Source organism: Carex rostrata, chromosome 8 (genome assembly GCF_964058835.1).
Source record: "Carex rostrata chromosome 8, lpCarRost1.2, whole genome shotgun sequence".
In the NCBI taxonomy this organism is placed as follows: Eukaryota; Viridiplantae; Streptophyta; class Magnoliopsida; order Poales; family Cyperaceae; genus Carex; species Carex rostrata.
In genome coordinates, this window is record NC_135925.1 from 12,548,013 (window position 1) to 12,573,592 (window position 25,580).

General features: G+C 34.6%; 1 protein-coding gene and 1 long non-coding RNA gene across 5 annotated transcripts; one reads left to right on the top strand and one right to left on the bottom strand.

Annotated features, from left to right (window-relative positions):
* Nucleotides 1-1,341: 1,341 nt before the first annotated feature.
* On the top strand, nt 1,342-3,775 carry LOC144557882 (ATP-dependent RNA helicase). 2 transcript variants are annotated; one of them, XM_078306515.1, is made up of 2 exons: nt 1,342-1,740; nt 3,096-3,290. In XM_078306515.1, exon 1 carries the CDS (start codon nt 1,464-1,466, stop codon nt 1,728-1,730), a length of 267 nt encoding a protein of 88 aa, XP_078162641.1. In that variant the 5' UTR covers nt 1,342-1,463; the 3' UTR covers nt 1,731-1,740; nt 3,096-3,290. The 2 variants fall into 2 exon arrangements, with proteins under 2 accessions (XP_078162641.1, XP_078162640.1); XM_078306514.1 differs by lacking the exon at nt 3,096-3,290 and adding an exon at nt 3,348-3,775 and having other exon boundaries at nt 1,343-1,740.
* A 1,460-nt stretch (nt 3,776-5,235) lies between these two features.
* On the bottom strand, nt 5,236-18,072 carry LOC144557884 (uncharacterized). 3 transcript variants are annotated; one of them, XR_013512815.1, is made up of 3 exons: nt 17,920-18,072; nt 11,116-11,523; nt 5,236-5,495 (listed from the first exon to the last, which is right to left on the bottom strand). It is a non-coding gene; the product is annotated as an uncharacterized LOC144557884 (long non-coding RNA). The 3 variants fall into 3 exon arrangements; XR_013512814.1 differs by having other exon boundaries at nt 11,116-11,747; XR_013512813.1 differs by lacking the exon at nt 11,116-11,523.
* Nucleotides 18,073-25,580: the final 7,508 nt, after the last annotated feature.

The window sequence follows — 25,580 nt, forward strand, 5'->3', positions numbered from 1 at the left end:
TTGACCTAAGTGAGGCCTACCGTTGTCACGGTCCAGTGACCGTGATAACGGAATAAATAAATCCTGTACAAATTCTGTAACGCATAAAATAGGATTTAGCGTCACCACATCACTAGTCCTTCCAGAGGATTACCGTGATGGGGACCGTTGTCACAGTCATCTACTGTGATCAACAGTGACCAATGTTACACTCCAAACCACTCCGATTGACCTACCGTTCTGACGGTCCCCTGTATCGTTACAACGGTCAGCACCACTTCCTTTTTATTAGCTCTCTATAAATAGAAGCTATACCAAGGTTTGGAGTATCACTCTAGCCGCCTCCAACTTCAATATTTCGTATTTACAGATCTAGAGAAAGTCGTTGTTGCTTGTGCACTATAACTTCAATATAAACAATCAATCAACCAAGTCCTAGAGTGATCCTACGCGATCGAATCATTTACTACTTCGAGCTTTGTGCTCACCTTGCAATCCTTGAAGTCCTTGCGACTCGGATTGTGTTGTTAGGGCCGTATGACTTCCAAAAGAATTGTAAGAGCTCACCGGTTCCACCTTGTACTCCTTTCTCATTGGGTAAAGAAAGGTGCGCCATCTAGACGGTCGCGAGCCCCGGAGACGTAGGCGTTAGTGCTGAACTCCGTAAACAACTCTCGTGTCAAGTGTCTCTAAATTTTACTATTTACTTTACTTACTTTGCAATTAGTTTAAGACAAAGTTATTCTAATTTCCGTCAAGAATAACTTATAGACACATTTGAATATTATTACTTAGACCAAAAATATAAAAATACCTATTCATCCCCCTCTAAGTGCCTTTGGGACCAACAAAAATATGGACACAAATTAAAACATGGACTTTAGTTCGTAATTTGTATTAGCCCATCTTATTATTTTAATGATTTTATTATATTAAACACAAAGATAAATCATTGATTCGATTTCATTAAGAATAGGTCAGTGGAACTAAATACAGTTCATTAAGTTTTTCACATTGTGTAGTTGTTGGTGTTACTATCGTAATAATCAATGGCTCAGTTCTATTGGCTTGTCATTAATTTAACCAAATTAATGGTTTAGTTTTATCTATTTATAAAAAAAAATCATTTTATTTTCAATAATTTGATTTTTAATTTCTAAAAGTGTGATGACTAAAATGTAAAAAAAAATACTATTGCATCGCTATAGCTAGTTGCACCGAAAATGACTAATAACAGATAGCTAGAACACGAATCTTTTATAGCAATAAGATAAAAGATACCATCTAATTGGATTATTTTTTTTTATTTGGCAATTTAATGATAATTTAGGGACCTTCCTACAAGAAGGGTATTCTTTAGGTGAATTCTCTCTTTCCCCTCTTCCTCCGTCTTATTAGCAACAAGCCGAAACAAATCACAGAAGCTAAGGCTAGGGTTTCTAATCTCCTCCCATTTGACATCGTCGAATCAAGACCTCTCTGCGATGGCGTTGCGCGCGCTCTACAACGAGATCAGATCGACGAGGGTGCGCGATCTTCCAAGTGTCATCAAGCCCCGCCTCTCATGGGACAACGTCAAGAAGGGCGCTGACAAGGCTGTCGATCGCTACATCGAGAAGTACATCGAGACCGGCTCGGCTGATCCTCTCTTCCACGTCTGCTTCGGTGGCATGATTTTCTCTTACCTGATCAACCTCCCGCATGAGCGCCGCCACCTCGCGCACCACGAGGAGAGCGGTGGTCACCACTGATCGCTCCAAGGTTAGATCCAAACCCTAATCGTATGTTTTCTCTAATTATCTTGTGTCTGAGTTGATCTACTGATTTGCGTTGAGAAAATATTAAATTTCATCTATATTATAGAAATGTCAAACTTTATATTCGCATGAAGTTACCTAGTTAGCTCTAGGTTTAGGTTTTATTTTGATGCATTTGTTTTCCCCCATGGGGGTGGTGCCCCCTCCAAGTTCCAGTTGAATTCTGAATGTCGACTGTGTGCATTAATGTATCTTCGAGTTAAAATTTGAAAAGTAAGTTTGTATACTCGGGAAAAGGTTATTTTAGTCTTAGCACAAAGTTACGAGCAATCAAAATTTGCTTTGTTCTTCTTCAATACAAGGAACTTGACTTTGCTGTGTGTAGGTATCAATTTCTGATACCTTCATACAGTGTATGGATTTCTATGAAATTGGTGGAGTCATCCACTTTTATTAAAAAAAATCTTTAACACAAGGAATTTTATCAGTGCTGATACAACAAGAACAGCAACCAAACCTTTAGTCCCACACAAGTTGGGTAGGCTAGAAATGAAACCCAACCGGAGTCTGTAATAGTGCTGATATTCATATAATTTAATACTTCATATCAATATCTAGAACTGAGGGAAATCATTTTGGTAAAGATCACATTCCATTATATTTTTCTTCTTTTGAAAAAATGTTAACTATTGGACTAAAAATTCATGCTCATTGATGTTATTACAATGAATTTTGCAATGGAGGATTCCGGTGCCATAATTTGCATTAATATTTTAAAAATTCCAAATGCAACATCTTGTTCTTCTTCATGAGTATCACATAACTTTGCAAATTGTTTAGATTGTTTTACACATTATCAAGTGTACCGTTGATCAGTTTTAACTGTGATATATAAATTTTTAGTACGGACATCTTTTGGCCTCTTTTGGAAAAGAAGCAAAATTATAAAATTTTACTGGGTGATTTGCCAAGGGTTCATAATTCATCATCTGAATTTTAGAATTTGATATGTTAATGTGAAAAAGAGGTAGTGGCGAGTTGGGGCTCCGTAACCCTCAATGCCATAGCCTAGGTCTTTTAGTTTCTGATATTACAGAAATGTTATATGAATGTTTGATATAATGTGATTGCAGAGGTGCATACATGGTGTACGAATCTAGTCAACCCAATTATAAAACAAAGACTAGCAGCAAATTTGATAAATCATCCATCTGCATTTGGCCTAAGTCTATTGCACATTTAAGCCTCATAATTTCTCAATTATGCATCACTTATCCTACACGAGTGCAACACGATATAATCCTCAATTTGATCTGATCCTGAGTCCATTATTATTATTATTTTTATCTTGTGCTTAAGATAAATAAATATTGAGAAGGGCCAAATAGATATTCACCCTGGTTGATGATTGTCTTCTATACTAAAATTTGCTGTTAAATGCTGCAAACTCAGTGTTTACTTTTACATTGAAAAAATAAATCCATAAAACATTTTTTGATTGTACTGCATTTTATGTTTGTAGTATGCTTTTGTAACTTTTATATATTTTCTTTCTGTGATTTTTGCAAAGTCACTCAAATATTTTGCTGACATCAATAATCTCTATTGCAGGTCTGGGCATCTTTCATTTTTCATCCAGGATGGATATTAAATGCTTCCTTTTCTTAAAAATAGCTTTGTCTAAACCTGGTGTTTCCGTTGCTTTTTTCTCAAGGGAGAGTCAATAATTGAACTCTTTTTTTTCGTTCTGAGCTTTTATTTGTTTAAATCTTGCAAATTCTACATTAGTTCATCTTTTGGCAATACATGTCCAAGTACAAATAAGAATCTATACACTCCTTTTGCCATGCTGCTCATAGTTTATTTCTGCCTTTATTTGCTTGTTTGTAATAGAGTTAGCAGTCCATTGTGTTTTTATGAAATGTGATTATCTCAGCAAAGTCTCAAGGTTTTTCAGTATGTTATTTGAGGATACAGATTGTTGTATCAATTGTATCTGCAGCTGTTGGGTACTATATGGAGTTGAGTGAATTTTAAAGTATCTCGTTTTTTTTCTTCTTTTCGGTCCGTCCAGTCCATCCATGGACATTTTTGAGGATTATAATAGCTTTCTAGGCGTCACTGATAATTAGTTAAATGTCAAGTATTAGTTGCTAATTGTTAAATGAACTAATTAATTTGTTAATAATATAGCAACTTCGGCTTAATAACTTTAATAGTATATTGTTATATAGTTTTTGGATAGAGGAGAGATTCACTTGCAACATTCGTAAGTTATAACGTCTTACAATAATTCGGTTTCGTGATTTTTAAAGTCTAAATAGTCGATCCAAACTATTTAACATGATATTCATATTAAAATGTGCTTGGATATTAAATATTAAAATATTTTGTGAATTCTTTTACTATTTATTAATTATTTTACAAAAACTATTGTTTTTATATAATTCTGGATCATTGAAAAATAATAATTTTACTTGATAAATAGTAAAAAAAATTCAAAAGAATATAAAATTTGTTCTCCAAGCACATTTTAATATAGACATCATGTTGAACTGTTTGGTTCGACCGTTTGAACTTTGAAAATCACAAACTGAATTGTTGTAAGATGTTATAAGCAGATCCCTCCTCTTTTGGATAATATATATTTGTGAATCAAATATACTCGTATATTAGGAAGCATGTTATATTTGCTGATGTTACAAAAATATGTAGTTTTTGAAGAATTGAATTTCTTTTACATCTAAGGACTTAGTTTTCTGTTAAGCAACATAGTGGAGTTCTAGTCCAACCTCTAATTTTTGTCCCAAGGAATTTTAATTTTTCATTCCAACTACTGTCCTAGATTATTTGCATCCAAAGGGAATTTATTTCACCACTTTTGAAAGAGTTGAACAAAATCTAAATAAAGGATTTTTGTCTACCTTATTTTTGGATTTCCTGACATAAGTATTGGACAATATCAGATCCATACTTAAATCTTCTATTAAACTATGTTAAAATGACTTGTCCCATTCTATAGAAATAAATATCCTATCCAACAGAGCATATTGCCTACTAATTGACCATGTACCTTTTGTTCTATGAGATTATGTTTGTTGACAAAATTATTAAACATCTAAGTCCCACATTAAAACCAGGCTGGGTCTTTCATTGTTTGTCTAATTGCATTGAAATCTCCACAACAATTCATAATTCACTCCTATTTAAATATGTTATTCTCTAATTCAAACCAAAAAGCAGATTTTAAAGATGATTCTATAGGAGGATAGACAATGGTAATCATCTATTGTTTATTATCCGAAAGACAATTTAGAAAGATATCTACATAAAATCTATGAATACTACAATCTACAATTTCAAACTGAGTACTACAGAAAGCATCCGTTTTCAGATATCAAAATTTCTAGAAATAGTTCTAAGAATTCTATCAAAAAATTGTTCGCTTTAGTTTCTTGTATTGCTATCATATCAATCCTATGAAATTTAATAATATCAACTAAGATTTGTCGCTTTCTAATAGAATTGAGATCTCTAATGTTCCAATTCAGAATATTCATATAATACTTAAATGCATATTTGCTTGAAATGCTGCACTCTAAATGAATTCCATATGTTTGGAGAAAAGACCAAAGCTCTCGTATTTACTACATTCTCCTAGAACATTACTAAGTCATAGGTCTGTGGCCATGCCTTTCATTCAAATTGCCAAGTTCCACAGGTCTAACTTCCTTGATTTCCTCATAATAACCATCATCACTGCATACGGAGTAAAAGAATCAAGACAGCTACAAAGCATAGTATAAAAAATTATACTGCAGTATCACCAGGGAACAAGTTGGTACAAGTGAGAATATCTTTGTAATAGGTACCCAAGGTGGAAATTTGCACTTGCCTCAGAAATTGTACCCCTAAAATTACTAAAGCATTCAAATTTAAAATACCTCAGAAATTGTACCCCCAAGAAGGAAAAAAGTGAGCTTGAAAATATTTGTTCCAACATATCCAGATTTGAATGGTAACATGCAGGGGATATTGATACAAATACAAAGATCTGTAGATGAATACGTATACTGAAAGAATTAAAGCTCCACACGAGTTGATCTCAAGAGAGCCAAACCCAATTCTGAGTTCATTACGAGCTTGATATTGACTAGTTTGGAAAATTTGAACATCAACGAGCACAACTTCAGTTTCATCGTTATAAAAAAAGAAAATAGAAATGAGATGAGCAATCCGTGGGGAAATTGAGAAGAAACTAGTGTTGAAATTTTGACTCAATGACACATAATTTGAACAAAAATAAATGACTATTGAGTTAAAGCAGTGCTATTAAAACTATATAAGAGACAGAAAGGCATTCTAATATATACTTAACCAAGATCAAATATACACGACTCCATCTCGACTCTCAAGCAATCCCAGCCTAGCCTCGTTAACATATCAAAATCACCAACTCAACTAATTCTCAAATCCAAATTCATGAGCAAGTTGATGAGGAACTATATTTCAAACAAACGCAAGCAAAGGAAGAGCCTCAACTAAACTCTTAGTCCTAACAGCAACGTTAATACCTGAAACTTGAAAGAGGAAGCTCTACAAATATTTGGAACTTGAAACAAAAAATGATACATGGGTATCCATAGATAAAAATTCAGATTCAGAATATCTTACGATACAATACCGTTTTTACTTGTCTATTTATTTAAATTCAGCTACGTTCAATTGGCTCCAAAATTCTTTCACTAATATAATTTGACCTTCTTACTAAATACAACATAAAAGAGGAGGCTCTACAATATCTCTTTGAAAATTATAATTAAAAACGTATATTCAAATGACAAATCCAAACCTTATATTTTTCTTTTTATTTTTCAATAACTTGATTTGTTCATTTTACGGCCCAAGAGTTGGTCCAAAATGAACTCAATTTTTTTTAAGTTTTACATTGAAGCATCACTTAAGATTTAAGAATAATACTAGTGGTTCGGATTCATCTAACATGACCTGAAAAATTATAGATTTTGATTTTGATATGATAAAATATAGATTGTATCTTGAATTGACAAATAAATCATGTAAAAAAATTTGTTCAAAAGTCATAGTAAAATGTAAGGACCCAATCGGACAACGTGCATTATTTTCTTAGAAAAAATAGCTTTCAAGTATACCAGTACTATTCATGTATATATTATTGACAAAATTTGGTTTGCTGATGTCAAAACAATATAATGTTTATCGTATAGTATTTATGTTTAATTAGAAAATTTTCAAGTTGTAATCAATACACAAATTAAAAAATTTGCCACCCAGCAAGTGTAAATCAAAATTGAAAACCTACAACCCGACGAATCCAACATGTTTAGACCATGGTTCTAAAAATCAAAATTGGAATCGGAATTGACAAGTATTTTGGTGGATTGGAATTGGCGAATCGTACCAAACTCACCCGATTCAAATTGAAAACTCAAAATTATGTAAATTTGTTTAAATACTTGAAAAACAATTGGAAATATTTTTTCTCTTATAAAAAAATGGAAATTACAAAAAAATAGTAAATAAATAAAGTAATGTTCTAGCAATGGATTTCGCGGCTCAAATGGTACGGTTTGGCATGTATTTAAAATGGAATATTATTTTATATTTTTAAAATATGTTGAATTTGGTTTAATTACACAAATAATTTTATGCATAAGCTCCAATGCATTTGGATGGCTCTGAAATAACACGAAGTAGATCGCTATTCCGTGTTTGGGTTAGCTTGCTATTCTATTATTTCATTGATTTGTTAGATTAGCGGCTCTTACGAATCTTGGATTAGATGCCTCACTATTGGTTTTTGGATTACAAATTTGGGGTTTCAAGTTTGTAGTGAAAGACGATTTGTTTGAAAAAATTTAGAAAGGTTGCAAGAAATGAATATCAAAAGGTGTTGAAAAGTTTATATTATTTCACACGGTGTGTATATATACCACTAATGCGACAATTCATGGAAGTAAAGGAAATTGACCAACCACATTGGGAGCACCTAAGCACAAAAGTTCAACAATGGACATATATAAGGATCGTGAGCTATCTAACATATTTAAAAGTGTTGGCACATTAATACCGTGAAACGAGTCTAAGCAAAATCATATGAACCATATCTTTGCCAAGTGCATCTCCTCCTACAAAATGATTACATTTTGTCCCAAATCGAAAACCCATGACCTTCCAATTACCTTCGTCAAATCAAACTAAAACTACTTGGGCATGATTTTTAAAGCATCCCTTGCTTGGAATCGGGTGAATCAGTAAGAATCGACCCAACTCAGAACAAAACTCAATTGAACTGGCTGAGTCAAAACAATCCACCGAGTTTCAATGTAAAAGTTTACCAATCATGTAAATTGGGTACAAATCGGATCGCCCCTGATTGATTCTGATCTAACATGGCCCAGTCAACTCGGACTCGACCGATTTTCCAAATTATGGTTTACACCCCTTTGTATTCGTCATTTGGCCTTTGAATTTTAAATATCAATACAAAAAAGAGTATTATAACCAAGGTTCTAAATAGCGATTATAGCGGCATAGCGGGGAGACAAAAAAAAAAGCTATTGCAAATAGCGTAGCTATAGTGGAAGCTATCACACATAGCGATTTTCTCTTTTCAAACTTTATATTCTATATTTCTACTAATTATCAACATAATCAATATTAGAGAATTTATGTAACAACTAAATGACAACTAATCTAAGTCTATACTTTTCATCAATTACGCAAATAAGAATGAAAAAAAATCTAAAAAGTAACATTATTTAATAGTTTATACTTCATGGTATTACATATTATAATAGACAAAGAGCAATTAATTTTATAAGGTAAATGAAGTCAATATACATATTTAAACATTTTATAATTATAATAATAATCAAAATCAGCTTTCAATTGAAACGAACGATAATAATTTTACAAACGAATACTATAAAAAGAGTAATCAAAATGAATAATTAGTATTTGAATATTTCTCCATATAGAATGATAGAATAAATCACAAATAAAAATAGAAGCATATAATTTGGTTTAGTATACTTATCGTAGAAGACCATGTAGCATTAGAAATAAGAATAGAAGTACAGAAGTCCATATAAATTGCCAAAAAAAAAACCATGTAGCATAGCGGTAGCTATAGCGGGTCTCATATAGCGATAATAGCGGTCAGCTATTATAGCTATAGCGGTCGTAGCTGAGTTAGCACAATTTTATCTCATAGCTTAGCGTTTATGGTTCGAAAAAGCTATAGCGCCGCTATAGCTAGCTATTTAGAAGCCTGATTATAACAATTGAAGGCACCAAATAATAAACACACAAAAAATTGTATATTATATTTAATTTGATTAATTCATAAAGTAAACTTAGAAAAAATAAAATTTTACATATTATGGAATATAGCGTTTATTATCTTGTGTCAAAATACCTCAAAAATGCAAATAAGTTCTTTAACTTGTAGTGTTTTATTTGAAGAAAGAAATAATAAACACACAAATAAATGTATATTATATTTAATTTGATTAATTCATAAAGTAAACTCAACATAAAATTTTACATATTAATGAATATAGTGTTTATTATCTTGTGTGAAATTACCTCAAAATGCAATTAAAAGTTCTTTAAATTGTATGTTTTATTCGAAGAAAGATTATAGTTAAAAGGACAAATTTCCGAAATTTTTAAATATACCATACTTCCAAAAAAAATAAACCAAATAACCATGATTTTTGAAAAATTCGATTTTTGACATGGCCGCATCCCTTAAGTGCGGCCACCTTTTTTCAGGCCGCATCTAGGGGATGCGGCCACCCCCTTTTTTCTGTTCAGATTGAACTGCACAAAGAAGAAAGAGAAAAAAAAAGAAGAAAAAAAAAAGCTGGCTGCATCCCCTAGATGCGGCCCGCATAAAAGTGGCCGCATTTTGAGAATGCGGCCATGTCAAAATTCAAAATTTTGAGAGAAAGTGGTGGATTGGTTTATCTTTTTTGAAATAATGGTATATTTAAAAATTTCGGGACAAATTTTGACAACCTTTTGTTAGCATATTACTGCACTAACATGACATATCTATTGGAATTTAAAGGTCTAAGATCTCATATTTATTATAGAACCTACACCTAGTTTAAAATTAAAAAATCTTAATATGCAATATTTTCTTTTAAAAAAGATTTGAGTTGAAAGAATTGAGTTTTGGATCGATTATTTATGATCCCGAAACTATACTAATTGTAGCTAGACAATTGGAGTCAAAAGATCTAAGGTTTCGTATTAGTTGCAGTTAGAAGTGTTCATCGGTTCGATTCGATTAGAACCGAAACAAAATAGGCAAGCCAAAATTTTATTTGGTTTTAAAAAAATACAACCGGACTGACCGAAATAAACTTATCACCCGAAATAAAACCAAACCAAACAAACCGAACTATTAGTTTGTTAAGTTGAACCGAAATAAGAAGATTAATAGTTATTAAAAAAATATAGTCTTTGTTAATTTTTTGAATTTTTTTATAGACTCAAAAGAATTTTTTATTTCAATACACATAATTGAATTAGGGTTTAATGAGTTTCATACTCGAGGTGAAAGAAAACATTCATAACAAATTTTTTATAGGCTCAAAAAAATTGTACTCTTCTTTCGATTGTTCGATCTAATCGGTTTTAAAATTTTATAAAGTGAACTGAACCGAACAATTAAACTAATTTTAAAAAATGAACATAACTGATCCATTTAAGTGTTTAATCCAAACTTTTTCGGTTCGGTTTAAAACCAATTAATCTGGGCTCGATGAACACCCCGATTGCAATACCTAGACCTAATTTATAAGTAAACAACAAATACTAAAATACGAAGTTAACCTCCTCCAAGTATGGTGGCACATTAATCGTAATCACGCCTCTATATTTATAACGCCAAACTTGTCATAATCGTTCTTGTTAGCTTTACACAAAAAGATGATGTTTGATCGAGGACTAAAGTTAAGGAGGTCTAAGTTGGTTATTCTGATTTATGTCGGCCTTACTTATTCATATTTGGTTGAGGTCTAAAGAAAGAGAAATGAGTAAATTTTGCAAATAGTCACTGATAGTGGATCCATGACGCAACACAAAATTAAGACACCTGGGGAGGTGGTTTAGTTAGGATAGTTTAGGGTAGCCTAACTTTAGGCTTAAGGTACCTAGGAAGGTGGTTTAGTTCACGCTAGTTTATGTCAACCTAACTTTAGTTCATTTGGTGGAATAATTGAGGCACAAACCCTTTATTTCATGGTTTAGGCTTTAACTAAACATGGTGTAATTAAAAGTAATGATTTGAAATTAGAAGTAATATCATTATGATAGAAATACATACTCATGAATTGGACCAAACCACTCTTGAACTTCAGCTTGGAAATCTTCACCAATTCGGATACTTGATGTTGACTTCGAAGAGTTCTCTCTTCCATGTTTTGCACTTCTTTTCATCACCTTTCCACTTCCCAAACTCATGTTTTGTAGTGCTCCTCTTCGCTTCTTCCTTGAACAAGGATGGCAATACCATTCGTCAGGAAGTACTTTCCTTGAGAACACACCACTACATTTCAAATGAAATGGTCCCTCGCAATTGTCACAAATCAACATCATTGTAGAGTATCCAATAGCATCACAACTTTTGCACTTTAGACGTCGCATCTCATCTTGACAATTATTAGTCCTATTGGCTTCTCCTTTTCTATTTAGTAAAAGTTCGTGATTTCGTAGCATGCGGATGCATAAATCCCTTGTAGATGAGAAATTTGCAAATAACTTTGCATCAGTATTTGATGATAAACATTGCGAGTTATTTTCTATAGATAATTGGGCATCATAGCTTAGGCTTGTTGCTAAGAGTTCTTTCTTTTTGTGCTCTTTTATTCTCTACTAGAGAAACACGATCATTATCATTCAACTTCCTTTGTTTATAGATATGACTACTTTTTCTTGTAGAGATAGGATACATAATTCCTTGAAAATGGAAAAAATAAAATAATATTAGTCGTTGAGTTGTTTTTTGAGAAGGAACTATAAATAATTGTATACAATCCGAATTCAAAGGACATAATAGAAGCACAAAACCCTAATTAATGGCAATTTATATATCCAAATCTTAGACATTTATTGGCAATATTTATTTATAGCGATAAAAGTTGGCGTTCTTATTTGATCATTTTTCTCCATATATCTTTCAAAAGAAGTCTTGAGAAGGCTTCAACCAAATCTTTATTTTTCTTCCATCCGTTCTTCAAAGATGGTCCAAGCCTAGTATCTTCCTGTGCACACCTTTTATGTTGTCAATCGTATAACCCCGTGGAACTTGAATATGCAATTTCCTTGGTTTACAACTTTACATTTCCAATATTTGAACTTTTCACTTTTTCCTCCTATGTAAGTATCAAATCTGACGTCGTCGTGGAAGTTCATGTGTAACATCATAAAATTTAAAACTATATATTTTCCTTCCAAATTGTAAATATCATATTTATTTTTTTGAAAATTTTAAAGAAATCTTTTGACCTATTTGCTCTTTTTTTCATCTAAACTAACTCTATATCCCAAAAATCTTTTATCCTCCCCACGAAATATAAAAAAGTCACTCGCTCGATCTGTCTCTCACATAAAAGAATCCTACATGTAACTGAATTATGCAAAAATAAAAGATAAACAAGCTATTAAGGATTGAAGTTTTTCTATGACCGGGGTGGTAGGAGAGGTGAAAGAGGAGACTACTGGACAAATCTGATGATAGCAGAGGACGAGAGTGAGGAGATACTGAAAAAGAAGCAAAAAGCAGCAGGTAATGGGAAGAGTGTGGTAGAGGACACATCTATCTTATCTTCACCTATGAGTAACTTTACGTGTTTTGCTCAATCAGCCACAGATGCTTGTGATACACTTGCTCTTGTCTCTATACCCATTACTAGATCACCATATTGGATAGTCGACTATGGTACATCTCGCCATATGACTAGTGCTGCAGGGAAGCTTTCTTCATATACTCACCTAACAGTTCCAGAGAGCATTTAGACAGCAAATGGTACGGCCCAGCCCGTGGTTGGTAAGTGCACAGTGAAATGTACAAACACTTTGACTCTGTCTAATACGTTGCATGCTCCTTTTCCGGTGAATCTCTTATCCATAAGTGTCATTATAACACAACTAAAATGTGTAGTTTTGTTTGATATTCCCAATGTGATCTTCCAAGAGAAGGGGACAGGCAGAATACTTGGGACGGGTACATTGTACAGCGACTTGCGGTAAATGGATAGGGAGGGTATGGACTCGACCCTTTTATCCATTGTAGAGGGAGCTGGAGGAGTGGGGAGGAGTATGGAGGACTTGCTGCTGCTCCATCATAGACGCTTGGGTCATTCCTTTTCAGTGTTGAGTAGGTTATATCCACATCTGTTTGAAAAGGTGAACAAAGGAAAACTGGTGTGTAATGCGTGTGAGTTAGGCAAGCATACCATGAGCTCTTATGCTAGTTCTGGTGGTAGGAGTCCTGGTAGCTTTGATTTGGTTTATTCAGGCATATGGGGGCCTTGTTTTACGACTACTGTGAATGGATTCATATATATTCTCCTTTATCGATTGTTTTTCTCGTGTGACTTGAATTTATCTGAAGAAGAACAAGAGTGATGTGTTTGCTTGCTTCAAGTATTTTCACAAAGGGGTTCAAACTCAATACGGTGCAGTTGTGAAGGCAGTGAGGTCTGACAATGAAACAAAGTACACCAACAGAGCGTTTGGGGAGTACTTGTCATCCAAGGGAATAAAACATCAAACCACGTACCAATACATACCAGAGCAGAATAAGGTAGCAGAATGGAAGAACATACATCTCCTTGAGGTAAATCGGATTATGATGATTTCGACGAAAGTCCCAAAATACTTTTGGAGGCAAGCAGTTCTGATAGCAGTCTACTTGATAAACAGGATGCCCTCACGGGTGTTGGATTGGAAGTCCCCGATGGAGATGCTGAAAGATAAGAATGGAGATATTATTCCTCTCAAAACCTTTGGCTGTGTGTACTTTGTGCATAACAACAGACCAAATATGGAAAAACTAGATCCAAGGACTGTGAAGTGTATCTTTGTTGGATACTCGGGGTACTCAAAAGGAGTATGTGTACTGGAGACCTGTGAAGAGGAGACTATTTGTGAGTATGGATGTTACATTTCGTGAACTCGAACAATACTACTACTCAGAAGCGACATCACCCTTTGGAGACTTATTCGATACAGGAGGTATGAAGCAAGAGGATGAGAGTAATAGTGATGGTGAGATGAGGATGGTGAGTGTGGGTGTGGGTGATATTTCTTGCCCAATTGAGAATTCAGCTATGGTTGAACCGGAAAAGGAGGATTCGGCTGTGGTTGAGCCCGAATGTGGTAGAACTCAGGCTCAGAGAGAGTCGAGATACCGTGAGTTGTATGTGAGGAGAAAAAAACAGAGTGAGGGAGCCGTGCCTACAGTGCCAAGTCCCCCGTCTCTTGAAACACTTACACGATCCACCTCCAACTCAAAATACATGGATGATATGATTCCTCTTTCTACGACTCCCACTCCCCTATCGATAAGAAAGACTCGCGAGAATGCGAACATTCCTTCTCACCAATATGGTTTTCCACATGAGATTGCCCGATTTGTCTCTTACTCACACCTATCACTTGTGCATAGAGTGTTCATTGCATTATTAGACATTGTCTCTATCACTAAGTGTTGGCAGGTTGCTAAGGGAGATCCGAAATGAAAAAAAAGCCATGCTAGAAGAGCTCAAGACCCTCAAAAAGAACAAAACCTGGGAGCTTGTGTCACTACCACCAGGCAAAAAAACAGAGTGAGGGAGCCGTGGCAAGTCCCCCGTCTCTTGAAACACTTACACCATCCACCTCCAACTCAAAATACATGGGTGATATGATTCCTTTTTCTACTACTCCCACTCCCCTATTGATAAGAAAGACTCGCGAGAATGCGGACATTCCTCCTGGCCAATATGGTTTTCCACATGAGATTACCCGATTTGTCTCTTACTCACACATATCACCTGTGCATAGAGTGTTCATTGCATCATTAGACACTGTCTTTATCCAAGTGTTGGCAGGTTGCTAAGGAGGATCCGAAATGAAAAGCAGCCATGCTAGAAGAGCTCAAGATTCTCAAAAAGAACAAAACCTGGGAACTTGTGTCACTACCACCAGGCAAAAAGACTGTTAGATGCAAGTGGGTCTTCACAATAAAACATAATCTAGAGGGTCTCATTGAGCGCTACAATGCTCGATTGGTAGTGAAGGGGTACAGTCAGACCTATGGCATTGACTATGATGAGATCTTTGCACCCGTGACAAAGATGAGCACAATGAGGACACTGGTTTTCATGGCAGCGAACGAGGGATGGCAATTACACCAACTCGATGTGAAGAATACTTTTCTTCATGGTGATTTGTTTGAGGAGGTGTACATGGAGGTTCAATCAAGGTTTGACATAAACCAGATAGTGGATAAGGTGTGCAAGCTCAAGAAGTCGCTTTATAGGTTGAAGCAGTCCCCCTAGGCTTGGTTTGATAGGTTCAGGAAGGCCATGGTAGGTATGAGCTATCAGCAGAACAATACCGACTACATTTCTTTCTACAACATAGTAGTCAAATTACTATGCTGGCTGTATATATCGATGATATAATCATTACTGTAGATGATGAGGAAAAAATTACACAGTTAAAGACAATTGGAGAAGGATTTCGAGATGAAAGATTTGGAACAACTTAGGTACTTCCTTAGGATAGATGTGGCTCGTGGAGCAGAGGAGATTGTTTTATCTAAAGGAAGTATTTCCTAGATTTGCTCACAGAGACATGCATATTAGGGTGCAGGCCTGCAGTTTCTCCAATTGATGTCCAATTGATGTGAATGCCAAAATAAGTGCAAAGGTAAGAGAATAAGTTGATCGTGAGAGGTACCAAAGACTGGTAGGCAGATTGATCTATTTGAGTCATACTCGTCCCGATATCTCATTAGTAGTGAGCGTGGTGAGCCGCTATATGCATGACCCTAGGAAGAGCCATATGAACACAGTGTATCATATTTTGAGGTACCTGAAGAGTGCACCAGGAAAGGGCCCGATTTTCAGGCAGAATGGACACATGAACATTGAGAGCTATTGTGACTCTGACTGGGCTAATTGCCTCGATAACAGAAAGTTCACATTTGGCTACTTCATGTTTGTAGAGGGAACCTTAGTCTCTTGGAAGACCAAGAAGCAGCCGGTTGTTGCGAGATCGACGACAGAAGCTGAGTATAGGGCCATGCCATTGAGAGTTGCTGAGATGTTATGTCTGAAGAGGTTATTGGTAGAGCTCAAGGTGAATCACGGAGCCCAAATAAAGTTATGGTGCAATAGCAAGTCAGCGATCAGCATTGTTAACAATCCTGTGCAGCATGACAGAACCAAGCATGTGGAGATCGATAGGTTCTTAATAAAGGAAAAACTGAAAAGTGGACTATTGGAGCTGAATCATGTAGCTATTGGAAATCAAGTAGCTGATTGCCTCACCAAATGACTTAGCTCAATAGATCTAGTTAGGTTATGTAACAAGATGGACTTGATGGATATTTTTTGCCCATCTTGAGAAGTGTTGAAATTTATTGTATGTTTTCGGTGTTTTTGGTATTTCAGATTTTATAAGGTCCTTTTGGTTGACTTAGATGTAAGATTAACCCTTATATAGGCTCAAATTGAACAAGACATAAAATACAACTTATTTTTCTGATTTTTCACTTGAAAAGATAGTAATTTTTGTGTTCGCAAAGGATATATATGATATCTTCAATTTTAGAGGGGTAAAATATGTAATTGTGAAATTTTAGTAGGGTATACATGAAATTGCATCTAATATTGTAATCCAAAGTTCAAAATAACATAAATATTCTCAAATGGGTATCTGAACATGAATTTGTTAGATATTATTTTAATTGTAATTCTCCAAAGTTAATGACCCATTACATTAAGGACCTAAAATGAACATGCATTTGTTATACATTATTTAAATTCAGATCCAAATAAATTAACAAAATCAAGTTGCTATGGACCGTAAAATTTGCTAGCTTAGCTTTCTACCAGATTTATTCTTATTGCGTTGAAATTAGAAGTACCTGATGCAGTTTTCCTAGATATCATATTCATCCAATGTTGAGCCTTGTAACTCTGTTGCGGGATCGATAAAGATATGATTGGAAACAAGGAACAAAATAGAGGCTGCCCTCTTACCCTTGCTTGGGTATTAGTAGCGAGCAAACCAAATGCAATTAAGTTGCAAGATAGGTTAAAAAATCCTCCCCCAATTGTTCACCTTTGCATGTTCATGCACTTCTCAATTAGAGGATATCTTTAGACCCAACCCATTTGATTAATATTGCAATATAGAGATCAATGTATGAAAGGTTTTCTCATTTTTAGTAAATGTTGATTTTGATTGGCCAATTGACACGGGTCCAAGAGCATCCCATCATTGGGTATAGGTTGAGACACGAGCTTTTTTTTCCCTTTCAATAAGGAACTTCAACAAAGATCACGTGAATTGCATTTTTTATATGGTTTAATTTTCCAAGGGAAGAGGAGAGATCATGCAAATATTCCTATTTTTAGAAGGAAAAAAAATGGTTTTCTTCTATTTATATCTATCTTACAAGAGTAATAGACGAGTTTTCACAAAACAATTTCTCTCCAATTATTAATTCATATTATCCCCGTTTTCTCTAGCGCTCTCGACTAAAATCCAACAATTAGTAAATTATTGTAGCAAAATGAATGCAAAAATTACAATTTGGGGGACAATTCAAGGTGCTGGCGATAAATATAAAATATAAACTGAAGAACTATCATTTTAATTTGCAATGTGTAGGGAAAAATTTAACCACAATTAGGAAGACAATTAATCTGACCAAAAGGACGTTGCATTGGAAAGAAGAGTAAAATAGTATACCGCCTATAATGGTATATCAAACCAATAATGCATCCTTCCCAGTTAAAGGAAATACGATGTCGAAATAGAAATCGAATTAAACTTCAAATAAGACGCGAAGCAAAACAGCTCAAACAAAAACAGTAATTTTGCTAACAACTAGTAGAGGAAGAAGATTTACCAAAGAAGCGTCCGCCGTCCGGTGCCTGATCGACCGAGATCGAGAGAGAGAGAGAGAAGGTGGAGCGTGAAGGAACGAAACCCTAGCGATTGCACTTCCGCAGAAATCTCAAAAGACGCAAGTGTGAAGTGTAGCAACGCTGGGATTTAAAAAGTTGCCGAACAAATGGGTTATTAACTCATTTTATGACGACTTGACGAGCAATTTAATTACGTCTCCTAAACAAAAAAAAAACAAAATTAATTACGGAAAAGTAATACGCATCCTGAGATATCTCAAACTTTGATTGTTTTCTATGGAAATCTCAACCGTTCAATACATTCTGCACAAACCTCAAAGCACAAATAATACTGCTCCCTGCGCTATCCCTCCGAATAGGCACCGTACACGTTGGTCACGCAAAAGTTGAGATATCTCAGAGGACACGTACTAACGAGGGGTCCCACAGGATGGTAAAATTTAATGATTATATGACAAAATTAATTTACACGGCAATTCATCATTAGCGATCCTATCATATAGAGATGTTTATACATAGCAAGTAGTGTATTAACAAAATCCGAGGCGGGCAGCCCGTGTCCGGTTCGTTCGTGCCTTATGCCCGGGGTACCCATGCCCGAGCTCGAATATAGGACGAGTAAACGGGTACACGAGTAAGGGCATTAAACAGACCAGACTCAGTTTTTCGATAAAATACCCGGGCATACCCGGACTGTAGTACCCGTTTATCCGTACCCGTGAGCCTGTGCCCGTGAACCTGTGTATCCGTGTCCGTGCCCTTGTACCCTATACCCGTGTACCCGTACCCGTTTATATTGTTTTAATATATTTTTTATTTATATTTTATTTAACCTATTAAAAATAAATGAACGTTTAAAAAATATATTATTAATTTAAAATGAACGTTTAGAAAATATATTATCAATTTAAAATGTAAACTAAAAATTTCGAGATATAAATAAATTATAAACACGTGTAAAAAAAAAATAGATTTGTAATTGGCCGAATAAATATACAAATTTTTCGCACGAATAATTTTTATATATAAGTTACAAATTTTATTTATTTATAGACACCATTTGATACTGAACTATTTAGATTTTAAAAGTCAAATTATAAACACGTAATAATATTCGTACAACACCGTAAAAAAATTTGACCGGACCGCCTGGTCCCCCGTGGGTACAACGGGCACGGGTATAAGACAGGCATGACAGAATTTTTGAAAAAAAAACCCGTGATGCTTGACCCGTGGTACCCGTATACCCGCTGTACCCGTGCCCGTGCCCGTCCCCGGATATGCCTGGCCTGCCCGTGCCCTGTCCGTGATCCAAACCCTAATAGCAAGCTAGGTCTAGATACAATTTAGATTGTGTATTATTTTTCTACTTATTTAAAATTATAGGATGTAATAATTGTAAATTTTTTTCAAAAAATGACCTTTACCCGTTTGATATGGAAATAATTTTGCTACAATTCCAAATCCAACCTTTCATTTGTTTTGGAATTCATGCATAAAATGCAATTTTTATAGAGATTTGTACAACCTAAAAAATAAAAGGTTGGATTTGAAATTGCAGGGACCCTACAATTCCTTGGGATCGTAGCAGATTTATTTCTGTTTGATATACTTATTGTTAGAGTAAGGCTACGGTGCTATGGGTTGCATAGAGAGCTATGGTGCTACGGCTCAATATTCGAGTTTTCAAAATCTTAACAGTCGATCCGAACCGTTCATCTTGTTCTTCTATATTAATATGTGTTTGGAGACCAAATTTTACATTTTTTGGAAATTTTTTACTATTTTTTTAGATAAGTAGAAAATCAAATATCTGAATGATGCAAAAAAATTTAGATCAAGTGATTTTCTACTTATCTAAATAAATAGTAAAAAAAATTTAAAAAATATAAAATTTGATCTCCAAACACATATTAATATGGAAAACAAGATGAACGGTTCGGATCGACCGTTAAGATTTTAAAAACTCGAATATTGAGCCATAGCACCGTAGCCTTACTCCTTATTGTTAGTAGGCTTCAATTATTTTATAATCGAGATCTACAATAAGTGTTAGAATCAATTTTTAATTATAATTTGCAAAAATTCCCCATTTTGTGTTAACCATAAAACTAGTACCAAACAATCATCATTATTTTTTTTTAATTTAGAACCAAGCTGAAGAAGACATTTATACATGGCATATTTTTTTAGTTGTTGATTAAAATCAAAGAGTTCAATTGAGCCGTATAATGTATAAGCAATCATCGATCAATGCAAACAAACAATGTGAAAACTGCTGCGATTCTTGATCTCAACAGCTTATCAAACAAACTCAATTAAAGAATGTTGAGACGGAAATAAAGGATAATTGGGGTGGAAATTAAGAATACGGAGAAATCGGATCTTGAATACAAAAGAACGGTAAATGGAAACAAGAGAGAAACACACAAAATTCTTATTCATTTTCATATTCCTTGTCAGTGTTACATCAACTCCTTATGTAAGCACTATAAAATGTGAAATACAAACTAATCATAACTAACAGTTTCACTAACTGTTGCCTATTACTAACTGAAATGGATGCTCTCTTCGAGACCGTCAGTTCGGTGCTCCTCGTCTCCAGTTCTTCCGGGTCGCGACTGACCTGTTCGCCCTTTCTCTGCACCAGGGTCATTGCAAAAACTCACATGATTAAATTGATATAAATTGAGCCCAATATTGATAATTAGGATAAAAATGATACCTGAGCAACCAGCCGATCTATTGTGGTGTAAGATCAAGAAAAACATCCAGCAGAGATAAAAAAAAAAAAAAAAACCAATTAATTTGAGAAGCAGCAGCACAGCAACCCGTCACAGTGAGATCTTCTAATGAATTAAAATGAATGTTTGTTAGAATTGAAATGAAAATTTGTTAAATGTCATAGCCCCTACAAAATACTCTCCGCCGTTCTTGTTCATATTCCATTTTCTCTGAAACCTACCGATTTTTCACCTCTTTTCTCTTCCCATGCCATTCTCTTAGGCTGTGCTTCAGAAACCTTCGCGTAAAGGGAAAGAACGGAAGAGAAAGAGAGGGATCAGCGCTGATTTCACTCCCTCTACACTCTGATTTTGAGGTGACAAATCTCAGAGCTCTTGTACAGCAAACTCAACCTTTCTTCCCTCCACTCCCCTCTATTTTCTCTTTGATTTTCCTCTTTTGGAGCACAAAAACAGCTCGGTCGGATCCGGGCTACTGGGATTCCACCTCCGCTCCCTTTCCTTCCCTTTAATGAACGATATTTCACCTAATTGTGTGGAGCACAGCCTTAAAGTTAGAGATTCAAATTATTTCAATGTTAGATCTTTATAATGTAAATTCGATACTATTTTATGGCTATTTAGTAGGGTTTATTGTATTTCATGTTTGAAAAAAAAAAATGTTTAATAAATTTACCCACAAAGATTGAATAAAATATATTATAAATTATAATATATAATAATCATATTTAGCACAGTTGATTGTAGATATTGTTCTTTTCAGAGATAGAAATTATAAAATTTAGCTCGAGATAGAGTTTATTAAAAATCTTTCAACACTATATACTTTGCCATTCATTCCAGACAAGGTATAAAAATAATTCTGGACGCTTAATGCCAGGTCCAACTGCTTTTACCTTGTTGTCTTCTTCACCTATGTTTGAGTGATGAAGAAATAGATATATATAATAGCCAAAAAGTTAGGGTTAATGAAAAAGTTGTTCTGCTATTTTATGTTTGAATGAAAAGTTAGATGTTCCGAAAATCATGAATAGCTCGGATCAGCTCACTATTCTCTATTCCTACAATTTATTTGGTTAGTGCTATTCTCAAATTCTAAGTTAGCTCACAATTCTAGCGTCCCTTTCTTTTCAGTTCTACCTGACTACCTCTTTGTGAATTGTAATTTGTAACCTTGCTAGATAGCTGAGGAGTTCAAGCCTACTGCACTTTGCTTCGAAAAGGCAAAGGCAGTAGTTAACAGTGGAAAATCACCAAATAGTAAATAGTAAGGTCACAAAACACTAGATAAAAAGTGAAAAACTTGTTGATTGATAATCTATGATCTAACTTTGATATGAAAAGGTCTATTACAGAATACAGATTACAAAAAAAAAAAAAGGAAATTAAACATATAAAAATGCAATATACCAACCAACAAATAGTAAAATTGAAATGGTCCTGTAAGCGGATAAACCCGAAAAAGCGAAGAGAGAAGAAGAAGAGCCCATTAATCGGACTCAGCCCATCCCTCCTCCTCACGTGCCACCAGCTTCCTTGCACGTGCAATCCTCCTAACCGCCTCCACCTCCGCCTCCCGCGCATTCCTCCCGCGTTTCGTTTTCACACGACTGCCACGTGGCGGCGTCTCTTGTCTCCTCCTTTTCTTCGACTCCACCGTAGACAAGCAAGAGCTCGCATCAGAATGCGAAGAAGAACAAGGCTGTGCCGGGCAGGATCTGCACGTGCCGCACAGGCGCCTTAGAGGATCGGATTCCGGTCCAGAGATCATAAGTAAGGATCCGCACGGGACGCAACGGGTCCAGCGCACGTGACGCGCCACTAGAAAGTTCGCACCATGTACGGATGCATCGCAAGAGGAGCACAGAAAGGCTGAATCTGCGGCACAGTAGACCGATGAAACTGCGTTGCACAGCTCACAACTTTTGCGTTTCATTCTGTCCACCTGCAGGTAAGTCGACTTGCGATTTCCAACTCCCAGTTTGCTTCCTTTAAGTTGCGATCCTGAGTTGGTAATTGAAGGCCTTCTACACGGTTTGAATCGGAATCCAGGCGAATACGAGGTAATTTGTTGAATTGCACGTAAATCCAGGGGAAGAGAGAAATTCGAGCTTGGAGAAATTGGTGGCTATGGTCTTGAGGAGCGAAGAGAAGAGGAGAGAGCAATGTTGATTGGAAAGAGACGGGGGGATGAATGTATCATTTATAAAGTAGGTGAGATGGTTAATGGATGGTTTATAAGGGCTGATATTTTGATTTTGTGGAATATATTTTATATTAAATTTGAGGCTGAGATTACGGGAGGTCCGAGACTCCGAGTTGGCTTGGAAGAATATAAAAAAGAAATAAAAAAATGGTAAATCACGAATCAGGTGCCCGTCAAACGGTGTAAATTTGAGATGCTCGTGTAATATTGCGTAGTTTTTAAATGAGGAGACGACTCATATCTTTCACCCTATGTTTACTAAAGTAACACGGAACATACGTGGATTTCATTAGTTGATCTTAATTAATATTGCATTGTATGTGAACTGTAAAATTTTAACAAGAATAAAAGAAATCAATGGCCCTTTTTTATTAGGGGTGTCAATGGATACGGTACGGGTCGGGTGGAGACATTTTCATACCCATACTCATTATAATTGACATTACCCATACCCTACCCATAACCATTAAAAATTGATCTTACCCTACTCTACTCTTACTCGTTAATATTATCGGGTAACGAAACGGTAGCGGGTGAATAACGGATAATACTAGTATAATAATTAGTTTTATTATATTTTACAAATTAAACATCAAAAACTGATTCATTTTAACACATATATAATTGTATTTCTAATAAAAAATAAAATAAATGTGCAATCAATTCCAACTAAATTATTTTTTATAAAGAATAAAAATTCAAAAATAAGAATATACATTTAAGTGGGTTAAAAATTGAATTGAGTATACATTTAAGTGGGTTAAAAATTGAATTGAATATATATTTGAATTTTATAATTACCCTATAGGGTAATGGGTACGAAATAGTCATTACCCATACCCTTACCCATTTATTTAACGAAAAAAAATTCTTACCCATACTCATACCCAATAAGCTAACGAAAAAAAATCCTTACCCATACCCGCCTTATCGAATACGATACGGGTCGGGTAAACGGCTAAAAAGGTACCATTGACACCCCTATTTTTTATCCTATTAAGATACACCGATATAATCAATTTGATACGTTTGATTTATAATTGATTTGTTTAGGCATCACATCATGCTCCATAACTTATAATCTTTTATTCTAATGCAAATAAAAACCAAAAGTATCATGAATTTCGCTTGTATGAGAATCCAGTGATGTAATCAACTAATTTGATATTTATATGCAAAATCCTTCTTATGTTATTGATGAAGCATGTGTCTGTGATTTAGGCTCAGTTTCAGAAGAGGATACGCGGAGGAAGGGGAATGAGAAATCACCGTGCAGAGGGGAGATCTCACTAGCCATCCGGTTAGGTGGGCCTTCACCTGTTCCAGAAAGGGAGAATCGGAGAGAAAATAGAGGATACGGTTAGTGTGCGGAGGGGAGTATCGTGTAGATTTTTGATAAAAGCTTTCCCTCCGATCTATCTTATGAGTGATGCGTCTACATGTAGAATTTTTTAATTTTGAAATTAATTTTGCATAGAGCCAAGTGATCAAAAAACATTAAAAAAATAAATGCATTAAAATTAATTTATTAACCTTCTAGTTTTGACTGCTTAACTTTATACTAAATTAATTCGAATGTTTAAAATGTTTACATGTAGACGCATCATTCGTAAGGTAGACGGATTTCAACTGTTCAAATTTGTAATTTGAAACAGATTCAATGAGTTTTAGAGTTAAGCCCACTAAAAGACTTAATGAACTTAAGAACATCCTAGTTCTACTCATCTTCCAAAATGCATAATTAGAACTTTATTTCCACCTCATGAAATAGTATTGTATATATGCAATCTATAATCAATTCGTCATATGTATTTTCCTTGAAATCATGCATCAACTCGTAGATAAGAATACAATTAATGTCGTTTCATTCTGTAATTGGATAATTGGGTTCAGTGGATTAAAAAAAAAATCACCGGAACAGATATTTTATTAAAAATACATATTATTTGTCAATTGGATGTATTTCACAAAAAGGGACAATTCAAAAGGATTTTATTAGTTGATCTTCAACACGGCAGGATTATACACACGGTACACAATAAAAGTGAATAAAATAAGTTTTGGTTATAAAATAAACAAAGAAAAAAGGTTTTGGTTATAAATAAATGAAGTGGTCGTAGAAGGATGCTTGTCCACAAAACCTCGTCCCACTCGAACTGCCACCTGGTCGTCCACCTTATTTTGTCAATTCTATTATTTTTCTTTATCCCTATTTTGTCCGCTTCTTAGCTACTTTTTTTCAATTGAAAGTATTTTTTTTTTCTATTGTTTTCTTACTTATTAGAGCCTGTGGGCTGTGGCTGTGAGTGAGCCTTGACTTCTAGATGGAAATAATTGAAGGATTTATATTTTCTTTTTGCTCTGTCACTTTTGATTTTTTTTTAAATAAAATAAATTCATTATTTATAAGACACTTCTCAAATCTCAGTTGAATTTTAAATTTATAAAATTTTAAAGACATTGTCTTATTACTTAATCAAATCTAATTACAATGCCATTTTGATTTTTATAAAACATAATAACAATGTTTCTATTTCAAACAATAACAAAATTATGTTGAAAATATAGATACATGTTTGCAATAATGTTAAATAAATGTGTGCACTCCTCTATCGGACATAAGAATTACCAAAATATAAACGTTTATATCAAAAAAATTGAATGCATACATTCAACCTACATTTCTAGAAGA